Here is a 17,808-nt window from a genome sequence, read left to right on the forward strand (position 1 = left end):
GTCAGTTTACATCCCTCCATCATCCTGCTCTCTTCTCAGCGTGACTGCATCTCCCTCTCTCCCCCTTCATTTCCATAGTCTGTGAGAACCCAATCTCTTCCCCAACGCTCCTGCCTTGAATGTGTAATATTATTGCATTGCAGCTGAACCTCCCCTCTACTCCTCTTATTAAAGTGGCTGTAAAGTTAAATCTAATAAATACTTTTATCCTCTCTGTTTTAGGTCCATATTAAGTTTGTGTGATTTTTTTTTTTTTGTTTTTATTATAATGCTACATACTTTTTGTTTGCACAATAGCTGTGACATTTACAACCACTATAACTCTAGCTAGATCACTCATGAAGTATATTACTTTGGAGACAGGTCCACTTAAAAGTACATTAAGGTTAAAAACAAAACAGTTGCAACTGATAAGCCAGTTCTTGTTTATTTATTCAAGATTGAGGTAGTGGCTTTGTAGTCTAACGATGCAAATTATTTTTTATTGTAGGCTCAGCTAGAAGGAATTATTGCGCCCAAGAAATAACGCAGGAGTAACATCTGTGAACATGATGTCTGCAGTCTGGATTCATTGAAAGTACTGATGCCAAGAAGCAAATATTTTTACCTCTAGGACATATTTGTAATTAGATTTGACTTTTTTCATATTGAAATCTCCCCAGTTGTCATGAAAAATGTTAAAGCATTGCTTATTCTATAATGAAACACCTCAATATTTTTAATATCCAAGTTCTTTGATGATAAAATTGTTCCAGCTTCTTTCCATACTTTATTGTCTTGTGGTTCTTAATAGGGACTCATGCTTGTCAATGTGCTGTCCAAAAGACACACTCGAAACATAGTTCTTGGTTGCTAAAGGCAGACTAGTAATGCTTTTTTTTTTTTCTTGAAACACATCAACTATTTAGGGATTAATATTTATAAGACATTCAGTCATGTGCTGGGCAGATTTGTCCAGCTGAAGGTGACCTTCTAGGAATGTACTTTACTGCACCAATACGAGCAGACATCTCATCCTAACTCATATACAAGCCCAGGCTTGGTAAATAGAGATGAACGAAAGTCATTTGCAAAGCTGCTAGAAATTGTTTGCTTTGCATTAATATAGTCATGCTGTCTTCACCAATCTCGAGAAGGGTTTTTCAACCTTTTTGACATGTACCTATTTAATGTGATACTTGTGCTGGCTTTTTTCTATGCTCAGTTGTGAGTCGAACCTGAGAGCAGGGCACATTACGTGAGAGCAGGATATTACATAGTAGGAAGGCAGTTTTCTTCTCATGCAGTATGACATTAATAATGGTAGTGCGAGGATTTCTATATGGTAGGTTACCGGGCAGCAAGTAAAATAACTACTCCCATTATTATCTATGTTATAACTCAGTAGTTCCTTTAAATGACTATCATCACCACCATCACATCTGTTTACATGCTATCCAGTAACCTACTATATAAAAATCCTAATGCTACCATTATTAGTGTCATCCTGATTTCTATATACACTCTTAACCACTGTGCTGAGAGTGAAAGGCAAGTGTGCATTAAACATATAATGGGCATAGTGCTCTGCTTTTCTATTGTATGCTATTTGCAAACTCATTACCCACTTCAAAAGGAGCACTGGCCTGCACCACAGCCACCACAATTTCAGGTGGAGCATTATAGTGTGACAAAAGCAGCCAATTCCTTGTTGTCCTCCCCACCTCCTGGCTGCTCTCTGTGCTAGATCCACTGCCCTTCTACCTTCAGGTGAATGGACACTGGCAAAGAAAACTGCTAGGATCCCTATATAATCCCACCTGAAAGTTATCAGTTTTTTTGCTACTGTCCTTATGCGATAGAGGTTTCCTCTCTACTGAGGAGATTACTTTTTTTGGATTCCTGCTCCAACCCAGCTACATACCAGCCCTTCTGGCTACTTATTCAGTTTCTGGATAGGTACCCTAGGCCCCCTGATGTGGATGACTAACTTAGTTTGTGGCTCTGCAATTTGACCACTCTACTGCTCCTTAAGTCTTTACAAAAATATTTGCCTCTGTTCTGGCTCCTCTTCACTCTCAGGGTGTCTGCTATATAGGCTACCTGGACAATATGGGTCTTTCTTCCCTCAGGAAAAGATCAGGTCCCTCTGCTCTCAAGCACAGATACTCCTATCCAGACATCTTGATGCATTTGGTGTGCTTTTGCACTGGAGTACTGGGACAGATGTCAACCTCAGCCATGGCCTACATCAACCATCAAGGATACAACAGAGCAGCCAAGAACAAAGCGGAACTGTTTCTGACCTGGACAGTGTGTCTCATGCCGTCCATGACTGTAGTACACATTCCAGGTGTAGAAAATTGGCAGGTTGACTTCCTCAGCCATCTATGTCTGGATCACAGGAAGTGGTCACTTCACCCAGAATTGTTTCAGAACTTTTGTCACAGGTGGAGGATCTCAGATGTGAACCATTTGGCATCCCAGTTCAACAAACTGGATAGGTGTGTTGTCAGGTCCAACATATTTAAGCTTTTGCAGAAGAAGCTCTGGTAGGATCAAGTTTGCCTGATGTATGCTTTACCCTCCACTTCCTCCAATATCCTTCCATGACTGCTCTATAGGATCAACTCAGAGGGCATTCAAGCAATTCTTGTGGTACTGAACTGGCCTAGGAAGACTTTGTACTCTGATATTTCTGGCTTTGACAGACTCCCCTCAGCCTCTACTGAATTGCATGGCCCTTCTTTCTTATTACCAATCTACCCCTGGCTATGACGGCCTGGCTGTTGAAGCCCAGCTCCTGAGGTACAGAGGCCAATTAAAATTGGTTATTCCAACACTTATCCATGCTAGGAAGTGGACTTCACATAAAATCTGCCATCACACCTGGAAGGCTTACATTGTGTGGTGCGAGCAGAGAAAGTTTCATCTTACCTAGATGATAATCTATTGATGGAACACGTATCCCAATATTTCTCCAATAAGGTCTAGATCAGGGGTAGGCAACCTCGGCCCTCCAGCTGTGGTGAATCTACAAATCCTATCATGCCTCTGCCTCTAAGAGTCATGCCTGCGATCATCAGGGTCTTGCAATGTCTCATGGGACTTGTATTTTTAAAACAGCTGGAGGGCCGAGGTTGCCTACCCCTGGTCTAGATCAATATTTGACATGGAGTATCCTAAAGGGACAAATGTTGGCCTTCTCTATCCTCATTATTTGGCCTCTCACTTCCTGGTGATTCTCTAGCGACACCGTGGGATCTCAAAGTGCTGCAGTCGGCTCTTCAAAAGCCTCCTTTGAGCCTTCCCTGTTGAACTTATTTGTAAGGTGGTTTTCCTCATGGCTGGGCAAGTACTGAAGCTGGTGGCATTATCTTGTAGGAAGCCCTTTCTAGTGCTGCACAAGGATAAGACTGTTCTTAAAACCAAGGCTTATTTTCTACCCAAAAGTTGTATCCTCCTCTTACCTTAACCACCTCAATACTGGGCACTTTAACCCACTTCCTGCCCAGGCCAGCATTTAGCACTGTCACACTTTGAATGACAATCGCGCAACCATGCAACGCTGTAACCAAATTTAATTTTTATCATTTTTTTTTCACACAAATGAAGCTTTCTTTTGGTAGTATTTAATCACCACTGAGTTTTCCACCAAATAAGTAATTTTTCTCCTTCACTGATGAGGCGGCACTGACTGGCATCACTGCTGGGGCTGCACAGATAATCAGGGCACCAGTGATCAATGCCCCGATTACCTGTACAGGTCTCCCCTGCGAGGAGATGCCGCTGATCGGCTCTCCTGACCTCACACTCTGTCAGTGTGAGGCGAGGCGATCTGATTACCAACACTTCCGTGTTTACATGTGATCGACTGTGATTGGACACAGCCGATCACATGGGTAAAGAGCAGCGTCATGGGCTCTTTACTGAGATCGGGGTCGTCCGTGTCTCAGGGACACAGTGCACCTGCGATCACCACGCTGCACGCCTCTGCAGGCACAAGAGAGAGGTGTGACTGGGGCGACATAATATAACATCGTCCCAGAATGAGAGGTGATCCAAGCTCAGCGCCATTTTACTATACGGAGGGCAGAGGCAGTTAACCAGGACATCATCCTACCATGAAAAATCAAAGAGGAAATACGGGGATTATAGCGGTGCCAAAACATACACATTACATCATAGTAAAAACCAGAAATATTTTATTAACAAAAAATTCCTAAAAGGTCGACATAGAGTTCACAAAAGCAAGGTGTGCATCATAATTCATATATTTAAAAAACAACTGTGTAGCGGAAATTTTGTTTACAAAACTTGGCCTGAGAAGCGTGGCGGCCAGTTCCGTAGGTAGGTATTTAGATGTCCAAAAAAAAAAAAAAAATATAGGCTTGTCCAGAGCCCACTATAATTGTATTTTAAAACATATTTTTTTCTCTAGAGATACTCTGTCAGGTCCTTCTATCCTATGGGGATTTGGTTGGGGGTTTCTCCTCCCCTTTTTTTTTTTTTTTTTTTTTGGGAGGGATGGGGACCGCCTGGCGCCTTGTGTGCGTGGGGCATATGTGGGCTCGTTTTGGGCGGATGTGGTTGGTTCTTGTCTGACAGCCCGCAAACATGTTTAAGTATCCATTTACATTACATGCACTTATATTATATTTTGATTATAGAATTTTGCCTGATTGTCAATTTTCTTTCATAGATTAAATTGTAGCGCTATAGGTATCAAAGATCTGTCCCTGAGGAAGCCATCACTGGCGAAACATGTCGGACATCTAAATACCTACCTACGGAACTGGTCGCCACACTTCTCAGGCCAAGTTTCGTAAACAAAATTTCCGCTACACAATTGTTTTTTAAATATATGAATTATGATGCACACCTTGCTTTTGTGAACTCTGTCGACCTTTTAAGAATTTTTTGTTAATAAAATATTTCTGGTTTTTACTATGATGTAATGTGTATGTTTTGGCACCGCTATAATCCCCGTATTTCCTCTTTGATTTTTCAACTTATTGGGATGAGGTGCTGTATCACATTGAGGGTCACCCAGTCATTTTTATTTTTATCACCCTACCATGTTTTTGTCCAGCTCCGAGGCACCCAAGAGGGGTCTCTCCATTGTTTGGATGTGGTTTGTGTTGTACATGTTTACCTGTCAGTTACAGCCTCCTTTAGTCTTACAAATTCTCTCTTTGCTTTCCAAAGGCCCTCGCAGGGGACATCTTGCTTCTCCTTCCACCATTGCTAGGTGAACTTGACATGTTATTGTTTAGGCCTATATCCTACAGGATAATGTTCCTCCCTTTCCTGTTAAGGCCCACTCCACTAGGTCTGTGGAAGTTTTTTGGGCCTCTCTGCAACAAGCATCGGTTTTTCCAGATTTGTAAGGCTGCTGGTCTTCTAGTCAGACGTTTACTAAGTTTTAGCAGGTAGATGTTCATGCCTTTGTTCATGGTGGGTTTGGCTGTAAGGTGCCACAAGCAGTTGTCTAGTTAGGGTCTTAAACCCTTGTTTGTTTTTTTGTTCTTATGCCCACAGCTCCTTTTTATGTATTGCTTTTTGAAAGTCCCAGTCATCTAGGATGATGCCTGTGTCCTGTGCTGTACGATCAAAAAAAAAAAAGGATTTTTGACTTGTCAATTAATGTGGAAGTTTCCTGTCAATAGAGACTTATTTCTCAGTGGACACCACCCCCAACTGCTTTATAAACCGGGAAACCCATTAAGGACAGAAATAGTTGAATGGGACTTTTTATGTGCCACCAAGAAATCACATAAATCAAAATAAAATATATATATTTTTTTTATTGTTTCCATATTTAAATTTCAAAGATAATCCTCAGTATATAATCAATTTGTGGTATCTGCAGGGCTGTTTTCATGTAAGGCTCCCCCCCAGGCACAGCCCAGGGGCCCCATGATAAATCAGACCTAATACAAGCCAGGTAGATCAGTAAAAACAGTGAAGTTAAAACGAAATCACATACTTGATTTTTTGCTTTCTTTCAGTTACTGGAAAAGTACTGAAGCCATTAGAATACTATTTTGTTGGAGCCCTTTGCATTTTTTCAATTCTGGAGGATTTGTTTTCTTACAAATTTTAGTAACCCCCCCAGTGTTCTACAGTTTTGCCATTTTTTTCAAACTGACATATTCATGGTAAGCCACAATGCATTTCACACTGCTTTTCTCAGCAAAGAATAATTTTTTTAGTAGTATGATACTGTAATGGTTGATAAAGGCTGAAATGTGATACTTTGGACATCAAAACCAAACCATACCATATTTTCCATGACCCCAGCACACACAAAAGATATCATGGTGTTCTTTCAGGATCAGCAAGTTTGTGCACTTGGAGATCTAGAAAATATTTTCTCCTATCAGAATCAGTTTGTTGAGATATTTTTGCATATAATTTTCAACGTAAAAATAAAAATAAAGCAGTTTGTAAAACTACAGCATTTAATGACACCAAAAAAAAAAAAATCAATGTTTCTGCTTGGATTTCTTCTTTCTGGCATTTTGGGACTGCGGATCCGTCTTCTTTTTGTCGCGATTTTTGTTTTTGACATTGTGAGTGTCGTAGTACCGTACCCCCACTTTTTTTGAATGTTGTTGCCGCTCTAGCCGTCTCCTCTATTTGAAAAAAAAAAAAAAAAACTCAGCATAACAAAAAGCATAAACTACCTTGAGGGTTCATAAATCACCATAATCACTAAAATTCATGCATAATTTTTTTTTGTTCATTTGCTCTTGGTAAACGGATTGAAGCACTGAGTGATGCCTCCATACTTGCAGCCTATAGGGGTTTCCTTCTTTTGCCAAAGAGTCCAGTTTTAAAGTATTATATTAAAGCGGAACTTAAGCCCCCCCCCATATTTTGTTCCTGCTTACCCTTTACTCTCTTCTGCACAGTAAGCATACTCACCTAGCCAGTGGATCCAGCATTGAGCTGCTGGTTAAAAAACAAAAACAAAAAAAAAAAACAGGACAGACAAGGTGCGCCAAACGAAGTGCCGTATGTATGAACCAATTTAATGAAGAAATAAAAGGTGGCCAAGTGGCTACTCACAACTTATGAGTGAGAATCAGGCATGCAAACACATGTAGTGAAGTCCATGTTCACTTATTCGGTCCAGGGCTGCATCAGTGGAGGCGTCCCAGTGAAATCTGGATGAACTGCCAAGATGGAAATGTAAGACGGCCTGTATGTCTTGCTTTAGGTGGGAGCCGTCTGTCTTTATGCAAGCCAGATGGAGGTGCAGGGGGACCTGGGTGTAGGAATCGGCTGCACGCTGTCCGTCCTCGGGGATGCCGGAAACCCGGAACGACAAACCACAACTCGATCCATACATCACTTCAGGTACATGGAATCCATAGAGTTGTGCATTCCATGCTGGTTTGTCCTTCCGGTTCCGGGTTTCCTGCATCCCCGAGGACGGACGGCGTGCAGCCGATTTCTACACCCAGGTCCCCTGCACAGTCTTACATCTCCATTTTGGCAGTTCATCCAGATTCCGCTGGAACACCTCCACTGATGCAGTCCTGGATCGAATAAGTGAACATAGACTTCACTACATGTGTTTACATGCCTGATTCTCACTCAAATTGTGAGTAGCCACTTGGCCACCTTTTATTTCTTCATTAAATTGGTCCATACATACTGCACTTAGATTGGCGCACCTTGTCTTTCATTTGTCTTCCAGGGTTTTTGCTTCAACTCCCAAGGGAGCTGCCACTGGTGCAAGTTATTTTATAAATCCCTCCCCACGTTTTATTGCCGGAACTTTTTATCTATTTATCTATATACATATATCTTTCAGATAGATAAATAATCATATAATGTATATAATTTTTATAACTTTGATTGTTATAATGTTTGGTTAATCGTTGCACCACCTCTTCCTTTTCTGTTGAGCTGCTGGTATCCTCCTCTCTGCAGCCGCGGCACGGTCCAGCGCCACCATGTTGCCTATGACAGCTGCCAGCTCTGCCCGGTGCAGGTGCCACCAAGTCCGTCCCCTCCTTACTGAATGGGACTGCACATAATTCATTCCAGGAGGCACCACGTCAATCACCTAGGAGAGTTCCCGGGAGCTGGGGAACTAACCATAAAAAAAAAAAAAAAAAATATTGCTTCCGTGGAGGAAGGGGGATGGGGAGGAGAAGAGTGCTGTAGGAGGGTGAAGGTCTGCTACCGGCCTACTATCTAATTTGGTTTACATTCTGCCTTGTTGTGAACAAGTTGCTTCTTCAGCCCAAGGCAAAGCAGGATGGAAACAGAGCCAAGATACTTGAAATGTGCCTGACCTTCAAAAAAAGTAACCCATTAAACTGCTCTTTTGGGACAAGTAGAAATCCATAATTAACAGTGAAAAGTGCACTTAAAGTAACATCAGATGGCCACACCTGAAATACAGAATTTTGGCACTAACCATTTAATACTTTCCTTTAAGTAAATTGAGGGACAAAGGAAATCATTACCTGTGAAGTTATACTGCCACCTACAGAAGTACAGTACTGGACACTGACTGGCAAACAAAAAGAATATAGGCCAGCCCAGATAACACCTCCCAGTATGTTGCAGTTTGCAGCAAAGCAGTATCAAGAACTTGAACATAACAGAGGGGTGGGATCTGTGTATCTCACTGGACTCCAAGAAAAGTATTTTATGCAGAGTATACGAATCTGGTTTTCTTTCTCGTCTATGGGGTACAACAGGAAGTCATTAACTGTCAGGTTCAACTGACTGGTGGGCAATAGTTCCAAAAACAAAACTGTCTGCAGCTCAATAAGCCACCAGAATGATCTCCATCCATCTTGGAAACCGTGAACAGAAGACCAGGAGGCAGCCTTGCAAATCTTGAAAGCAGATTCCTCTGTACTGAAGAGCCCAAGTGGCAATCACAGAACTAGTAGTGTGTGCCTTGATGGGGAGAACCCTTTTCTTAAGACCTTAGCTAGGATAGTAATCTGTCTGAGCCACCAAGAAATGGTGGAAGAAGAAGCTGGCTCACCTTTATGTGTAGCATCCAATATTATGAGAGTCAGTCTTTATAAACAAAACAGTGGCTGAGAGAACTCACAGCCTGAACATCCAGACTGGAACTGGAACCAGAGCACGGGGTGGAAAGCATGTCTTGATTGATGCGATAGCCAAAAATTACCTTAGAAAGAAATCTCTGGATTTTACCATCCCCTCATTCTTGTGCAAGACCAAAATGGGTTCTTCACAAGGTAAGGTTGTCAGCTCCTACACTTACCTTGCAGAGGTGATGACTACAAGAAGCACTGCCTTATGCCTAAGATTGGGGAGAGGAATATCTAGTGGGTTCAAAGGGTGGGTTTTGAAATGCAGAGAGAACCAAATTCAGTTTCCCTGTGACTCAGTGGAACCTAACAGGGCTAACCACATTGAGGACACCCTGAACAAAAAAGTCTTAATCAAGGAATAGGAACCCAATGGTCTCTAAAAGATGATAGCAAAAGCAAAGAGCTGCCCCAATAAGCTTAACTGCTAATTTAGGTCTAGGGGACTAGCTACAGCTGGTTTACTTACCTGATCCTCCACACTGCTAGACAAGTCCCAGCAGCCTCATCTCCCCCCCCTACACTTCATCGGTCTAAGGTCCTGTGCCATCAAGACTGATGTTATATCCATTTTCTGCACTGGATGCAAGGATGTAAATGGACAGTCCACTGCCAGAGTGTACAGGAAGACCTCACACCAAGCAAAGTATTCCTTCCATGTTCAGTGCAAGACCTTGCAAGTAGATTTCCTCCCTTTTAGCAGAGTGGGGATAACCAATTTAGAGAGGCTCGTCTCTCAGAAACTGGGCTTCAAGAGCTGTGTTATTAAAGTCAGTGACCGTGAAGCAAGATAGATAGGTTCAGGAGACAGAAGATCTGGATGCTTCAAAGAGCCCACAGAACATCCACCAGGAATCTTATCAGATCATTGTCCCACTTCTATCTCGGGAGCTATAAAAATAAAGGGAATGCTCTCCACCTCTATCCTGCGAAGACAAGGAAGGAGTTTAAGGGGAGGAAAAGCATAGATCAGAGTAGCAGTTCTACAGAGCATCCACTGCTTCCACTAGAAGATCCCTGTATATGAAGAAAATCTGTCTAGCCCAGTTTGTTGTTGAACCTGGAGGCCAGGAGGTCCATATCCAGTGTCCCTCACCTGTGACAGGTCCTGGAACACCTCTGGGTGAAAGGACCACTCCTCTGGGGCCAGGTGCTGCAAGCTAAAGAAGGTTGCTTGACAGTTCATGACTGGAATATAAACAGCAGCCACCAGCAGAATATGACGTTCTGCCCAGGACTGGATTCACTCTACCTCTCTTGCAGTGGCAAGACTTTTGGCTGCTTTCGAATGGTTGATGTACACTGGTGCCATGGCAAGGTTTGCACCGACATAGTGCCCAGGATTCCTCCCCAGCCAAACAAACTGGCAACTGCCTTGAGGATCTTCCAAAATATGAAAAGGAAAAACTTCCAACGCCAAAGCTGGGTCTCTAAACCACCAAGCAAGCCAGGGACACCCTGGTAACGTCAGATAAATCAGCCTGCCGAGAGACTGAAATGACTTGTCCCATGATGATATAACACCATTCTAGGTGTCTGGAGTAGAACTGCCTACAATATGTCTACCATCAACCTCAGGAATCGAAAGCAAAAGCAAAGAGGTGTGTAATTACCAAATTGGGAGCGGAGAGTTTGACATTTCTCTTCTCCAGTACTAGAGCCACATACTCCAAAACAATGAACTGGTTCCAGCACCAATTTCTGATAGTTCAGAATCCATCTGAACCTCTGCAGGGCTTGGACAGTCGAGGCTACATTGTCCACCAGAAAACTGCACAGATTGCTCCCTCAATAAGAGGTTGGTTATGTTTTCCAAAATGGGAATACCTTTAAAGGATATCTGTCTTGTTTAAAAAAAAATAAAAAATAAAAACACAAACATGTCATACTTGCCTCCTCTGTGCAGTTGATTTTGCACAGAGTGGCCCCAATCCTCCTCTTGTGGGGTCCCTCAGCTGCGCTCCTGGCTCCTCCTCTTCAAGTGCCCCACTGGAGAGCCGCTCTCCTTCGGGGCACTCGTGCGGGCACGCTCCTGTGTCCTGCTGCTGCACCTATTGACACAGACAGCAGGACTCGGCCCTGCCCCCGACTCCCGCGTCATTGGATTTGATTGACAGCAGCGGAAGCCAAAGGATGCGCTGCCATCAATCTACCCAATCAGGACCCAAGACACCGGCTGGAGCTGGTGTGCTTGTCCCCGTCGCTGGAAAGACCGGGTTCAGGTAAGTAAAAGGGGGGCTCTTGCATCACAGGAGGTTTTACAATCCCTTTAAGAGCACAGTAAGGCTAGTAAATGGGGCTAGCACTCTGAATACCCCAGGTGCAGAAAAGAGACCAAATGGTACAACATGAAAGTGCATAAGACCCACAGCAAACCGTAAATAAAGCAAATTTACCGATCCTTTGCCTGTCCTGGATGAACACTGCAGGTGTCCAGTGTTGGTCACCTGTTTTTTTTATCCATAAATGCAGAAACAGTAACTTGAATGGCCATCTGTACTACTTATCTCTTTGCAAATGAACAGGAAACGCTCTGTACAGAGCACTTTCTGTTCAGTGTGAGTGAAGGTCAATCTTCAGATCCCTGATGTTTTGTTAAGGCCCCCAGTAGTAAAAAAAAAAAAAGATAAAAGAAATAATTGCCCATTCACATCAGTGCAATGCAGGAACGAATGCACAATCGCACACTGACACAGTGCATAAGAACACATTCTTGTTGCTATGCTGTGATGCCATTCCTTATTAATGGCAACAAAGCACCTTGCTAACACACATGCGATGCAGTGCAAAAGGCATGCATGTTTTATTGCGTTGTGGTGCGCTACATTTAACACGCTAAGGGCTTAAAACATATGCCTGGGTCATTTTATTGCAATGCTCACTAACATGGCAACGCAGATCTGGCATTACAAGGCACAGGACTTTTTATTTTAAAGGAACGTGTTACAGTGTTGGACCAATTCGGGTTGCCGCATTGCTCTGTGTAATCTACGATCAAAACAATTTGTAGCAAACTTGAGGCACACTCTTCCCTTCCAGCAGCTGATTGAAGTGACATGGGAGCAAAAGAAAAAAGCAAGCATGAGCTCCTGGAGAGGTATGTATTGAAGTAAACAGTTTGTTTTGCCAATGCAGATTTACATTAACCACTTGTCAACCACCCACCGCAGATGAGAGGGAGACTCTTATTATGATGATTCCTTTTTTGCAGCGGGGTTACCCTGAAAGTTCAGTCAATAGGGCTATTAATATAGCTAGAAAAAAACTGGGAGGAGTCATTTATTAGGCGGTAAAAAAAAAAAAGTGACGTTAAAAAAACAAAGGCCACCCGTGTTCTCCACTCCATTCAGTATGGAGTTTAGACAGATAAAAAAATATTGTTGAATGCCATTTACCAATTTTATATAATGACAGTGTGTACGCCCAAATCCTCTCCGGTGGGGCTAGAATAGTTTCTCGACATGCGCCCTCACTAGGCAACTCCTTATCCCCTAGCTATTTTACATCTAGTAATAAGCGGGGGATTACTTGGCTTGATTTTAAGGGGAACTGCAAGTGTGGCACAAAAGATTGCCCTTGTTGTCAACGTTTGATTAAGGGAGAAGGATTTAAGTCTACAGTGGGTGGCAGAAATTACAGTGTCAAGAATTTTATAAACTGTAACACCAAATATTTGATATACTTGATTACATGTAAAATCTGCCACACACAATATGTGGGCAGAACAAGGAGATTGCGGGATCGCCTCCATGATCAAGTGTATGATATACGGAAGAACCACTCTACAAATGTTGCCAATCGTCTTAATCGATCACAAGGTGGGGATCTCGCAGCTCTACAAATACAGGGGATTGAAAAAGTTAAAATATGACCTAGGGGAGGTGATGTCTTTAGGTTGCTGTGCAAGTGGGAGGTCTTTTGGATTTTCCATTTGAGAACACATATACCCAATAGGTTAAATTTTGATTTTACCCAATTTTATGGATTTACTTCCCCTTGCTTTTTCCCTCTTAGCTAGTTTCCTGTAGTCTATCAGCACCTATTTCTTTCCTACACATTTATTCATTTTTTTGTTCTCTCTTGGCTAGTTTCCTGCAGTCTATTAGCACCTTATTTCTCTTCCATATATTTATTCATTTTTTTTCTCATAACCAGACTGCAGGAAACTAGCTAAGAGAAAAAAAAAAGAAAGAATAAATATATGGGAGAGAAATAAGGTGCTAATAAGACTGCAGGAAACTAGCTAAGAGATAACAAAAAAATGAATAAATGTGTAGGAAAGAAAAATGTTTGATTTACTTTCACTTTCGATGAAAATCGAAAACAGAATAAAGAAGGTGAATATGGTGTTCTAATGCCTCTCAACTCTGTCCAAAACTTTGTGCAGTTACACTTTAAACAAACGCTCACCACGCTCAAAAACAAACGCTCACTCATTCTTAAAACTCATTAAAATGCCCTCAACAATGAAAACTTCCACAAAAAAAGCAAGCAACACTGTTTGAAAGAGAACACTGTTCAAAGGACAGGCACCTTCATCTTTTGCTAGATTTTAATTTATGCATGGACTAAAAAAATACACAGGTATGCAAAAGGAGGTCAAAACATAGACTCAGTCTGTGCTTACACAAAGTGTCTCTTTATACAGTGCCTTGAAAAAGTATTCATACCCCTTGAAATATTCCACATTGTCATGTTACAGCCAAAAACAAATGTATTTTATTGGGATTTTATGTGATAGACCAACAAAAAGTGGCACATAATTGTGAAGTGGAACATAAATGGTTTTTGACATTTTTTACAAATATCTGAAAAGTGTGGCAAGCATTTGTATTCAGCATCCTTTACTCTGATACCCCTAAGTAAATTCTAGTGCAACCAATTGGCTTCAGAAGTCACCTAATTAGTAAACAGAGTCCAACTGTGTGTAATTTAATCTCAGTATAAATACAGCTTTTCTGTGAAGCCCTCAGAGTTTTAGAAGAGAACCTTAGTGAACAAACAGCATCACAAAGGCTAAGGACACACCAGACAGGTCAGGGATAAAGTTGGAGAAATTTAAAGCAGGGTTAGGTTACAAAAAAAAAATATTCCAAGCTTTGAACATTCCACAGAGCACTGTTCAATCCATCATCCGAAAATGGAAAGTGTATGGCACAATTGCAAACCTACCATCCACCTAAACTGACAGGCCGGGCAAGGAAAGCATTAATCAGAGAAGCAGCCAAGAGGCCCATGGTAACTCTGGAGGAGCTGCAGAGATCCACAGCTCAGGTGGGAGAATCTGTCCACAGGACAACTATTAGTCGTGCACTTCACAAATCTGGCCTTTATGGAAGAATGGCAAAAAGAAAGCCATAAGAAGTCCCGTTTGCAGGTTGCAAGAAGCCATGTGGGGGACACAGCAAACATGTGGAAGAAGGTGCTCTGGTCAGATGAGGCCAAAATTGAATTTTTTGGCCTAAAAGCAAAATGCTATGTGTGGCAGAAAACTAATACTACACATCACCCTGAACACACCATCCGCACAGTGAAACATGGTGGTGGCAGCATCATGTTGTGGGGATGCTTTTCTTGAGCAGGGACAGGGAACTTGGACAGAGTTGATGGGAAGATGGATGGAGTCAAATACAGGGCAATCTTTGAAGAAAACCTATGTGCAAAAGACTTGAGACTGGGGCGGAGGTTCACCTTCCAGCAGGACAATGACCCTAAACATACAGCCAGAACTACAATGGAATGGTTTAGATCAAAGCATATGCATGTGTTAGAATGGGCCAGGTGAAGTCCAGACCTAAATCCAATTGAGAATCTGTGGTAAGACTTGAAAATTGCTGTTCACAGAAGCTCTCCATCCAATCTGACAGAGCCTGAGCTATTTTGCAAAGAAGAATGGGCAAAACTTTCACTCTAGATGTGCAAAGCTGGTAGACCCATACCCCAAAAGACTTGCAGCTGTAATTGCAGCGAAAGGTGGTTCTACAAAATATTGGACTGAATACAAATGCATGCCACACTTTTCACATATTTGTAAGAAAATTTTGAAAACCATTTAATCATTTTCCTTCTACATCACAAGTATGTGCCGCTTTGTGTTGGTCTATCACATGAAATCCCAATAAAATACATGTATGTTTTTGGTTGTAACGTGACAAATTGTGCAAAATTTCAAGGGGTATGAATACTTGTTCAAGGCACTGTATCTACCATTCAAGAACTAAACTTCATCAAACCAGAAGCAAGCACAAATGAAAATAGTACAAGACAGAATCTCAAGTGGCAACAAAGTTCAAAAAGGTAAAATTGGTTATAGCACATATATTGTTCGTCTCTATTACAATAAAAAAAAAAAAAAAAAAAAAAAAACTACAAAAAGGATTTTATTTTTTACACTGCAATGGTTTTCATCTACAAACCAATTCAATGCCTACCTCATATTTCTACTGACCAGGCATATACATACCTCTTTTGATGTTAGTTTTTTCTGTGGCTTTTCATCCTCCTCCTCCTCTTCAACCCATTTCCTTTTCTTTCCCAGTTTATTCTTCCCTGTGAAAAATAGTTTATTAGCGTAACGCTTTATGCTCTGCTAGCGAGTAGTGTGACAAATTATTTAGGATCCTTTGCTATGCCTCACAGAATGGTAACAAACATTAACAGTAACAAAAAAAGGACAGTACAGGATAGCAAGTCATAGACAGTGGGTTTTATGCGGTTCTCTTCAGGTGATTGGACACTGACAAAAGCTTTCCTTAGCTACACCCCCCACATAAGGAAGGGTCAACGGACCCTAAACAGAAAAAGCATGAACAGAAGACCAGGTGGCAGCATTGCAAACCTGGGAAATTGGTGTTTGATGCAAAAAAAAGTCCTAGAAACGCCTATAGAATTGCGTGGAGTGGGTCCTAAAAGGGAAAGGAGGAACCTTTTCCTTGAGGGTGTAAGCCTTAGAAATTAGCAACCTGAACCACCTAGCAATGGTGGAAGAGGATGAAGGGTGTCCCTTCTTGGGGCCTTCAAGTTGGACAAAAAGGGATAAAGTTTTTCTGAAGGAAGAGGTTGCAGACAGGTAGACCCTAACCACTCTGATTACATCCAGGCAGCAAAGGGGGGTTTCTTCAGCATATTTCTGAACAGGACATAGGGGAGAGAGAGCAATACCTTTGAGGTGAAAGCAAGACCTTTGGGTGGAAGAAGAATATGGATCTTAGGATCACCTTGTACCTATGTAAGACAAGAAAAGGCTCCTTGCAAGAAAGAACCACCAGCTAGGAGACGCCTGACAGAGGTAATGACCACCATAAAGGCCATATTACCAGTGAAATCCACAAGTTAAATTAAAATGGTTCAAAGGGTACAAAGTTTCATAAATTCAAAGAACCAAAGGCACTAGATTCAAGTCCCATGCAGACACAGGATATCAGAGTGGAGGATTAACATAAGCAACTACTTTTCTACTATTCCAAAGATTTCTGGAACAGAAAAAGATGAGGCCAAAACCTGTCCCTTTAGAGCAGTGGTCATCAACCCTGTCCTCAGGGCCCACTAACAGTCCAGGTTTTATGTATTACCTTGGTGAGATACAGACTAGAATACTGCAATCACCGAGCAGCAAATGATATCACCTGTGATGTATTTCAGTTATCTTGCAAACCTGACCTGTTAGTGGGCCCTGAGGACAGGGTTGATGACCATTGCTTTAGAGTACTAAAAGCCAGATGCTGGTGCTGGCCACACTGGAGGAAGTCCAAGATGCAAGGAACAGAATATTCCTGGGTGTTGAGGTGCCTACTTTTGCACCAGCCAAGTAGGCCCTTCAGGTGCAAAATTAGATACTGCAAGAAATCAATTTTCTCGCCTTAAGCAAGGAATCCTTTAGGATCTGGGTTTCTGCAATCAAGCCCTTCAGCCAGCAACTGAGATGCCGGGTGGAACAGAGGGCCCTGTAACAAGAGTTCTGGCCTGTTTGACCAGGAGTCTGCGTACCAAGTTCTCCTGTGCCAATTTGTAAACAATGAAGATCACCAGAATCCGTTCTTCCTCTATCTTGTGGAGCAATAGAGGGACAACCTTCACTGGAGAGAATGCATACACAAATCTGAACTTGAACCAATCAATCATCAGGGCATCCACCATGAAAGCCAGGGGATCCCTGGACCTGGCCACTAACCTGTTAAGCTTTTTGTTGAATCTGGGAGGCCATGATGTCAACAGCTGGTGGTCCAATTCCTGACAGAGCATCAAGAAGTTCTCAGGGTGAAGGGAACACTCCCCTGAGACTTGGCAACTCAGGAAGTCCACTTGGTAATTTTTCACTCCTGGTATGTAGATAGCGGAAGGAGTTTGAATATGGCTCTCTGTCCAGGTGGGAAACAGGTATGCGTTATTCATGGCTGCCCAATTTCTGGTAACCCTTTGATGGTTTATGTAGGCAAAAGCTATGGCGTGGTCCGACTTACCCACCCATTGCTTACTGTATGGGTGACCCTGTGACCATGTAGAAGAGTCAGTCTTATGGCTCTGTTCCAAAAGGCTGACGAGAGCATAGATTTCTGGTGGGACCAGGTTCCCTGGACAGTCAGGGAGTTGTGATTTCCTGGATTTTAGGGATTTAAAAATCCATGTCACAGAGATTTTTGTCCAGGCTGGACAGCACTAGTGGGGGATACAGAGATGGGATCTGCTTTCTTCACATCATGAAGATGTCGAGCTGAAAGGGTCTTAAGTGTAACTAGGC

At 42.3% G+C, this 17,808-nt stretch overlaps 2 protein-coding genes across 3 annotated transcripts in view; one reads left to right on the top strand and one right to left on the bottom strand.

Moving 5' to 3' along the window:
• DNALI1 (dynein axonemal light intermediate chain 1) overlaps nt 1-767 on the top strand; it is a gene marked incomplete in the record, with an annotated part of 40,494 nt that extends 39,727 nt beyond the window's left edge. Inside the window, 1 exon segment of the mRNA XM_073615519.1 lies at nt 491-767. Within this exon segment, the coding sequence (XP_073471620.1) occupies nt 491-526 (36 nt within the window).
• A 4,999-nt stretch (nt 768-5,766) lies between these two features.
• The window catches only part of GNL2 (G protein nucleolar 2), a 90,008-nt gene continuing 77,966 nt past the window's right edge, over nt 5,767-17,808 (bottom strand). For both annotated transcript variants that reach the window (XM_073615520.1, XM_073615521.1), the window contains 2 exons: nt 15,535-15,620; nt 5,767-6,617 (listed from right to left, as the gene is read on the bottom strand). In XM_073615520.1, the coding sequence (XP_073471621.1) occupies nt 6,468-6,617; nt 15,535-15,620 (236 nt within the window). In that variant the 3' untranslated portion in view covers nt 5,767-6,467. The remainder of the gene's footprint in view (nt 6,618-15,534; nt 15,621-17,808) is intronic.

Source organism: Aquarana catesbeiana, linkage group LG02 (assembly GCF_042186555.1).
Source record: "Aquarana catesbeiana isolate 2022-GZ linkage group LG02, ASM4218655v1, whole genome shotgun sequence".
Taxonomy (NCBI): Eukaryota; Metazoa; Chordata; class Amphibia; order Anura; family Ranidae; genus Aquarana; species Aquarana catesbeiana.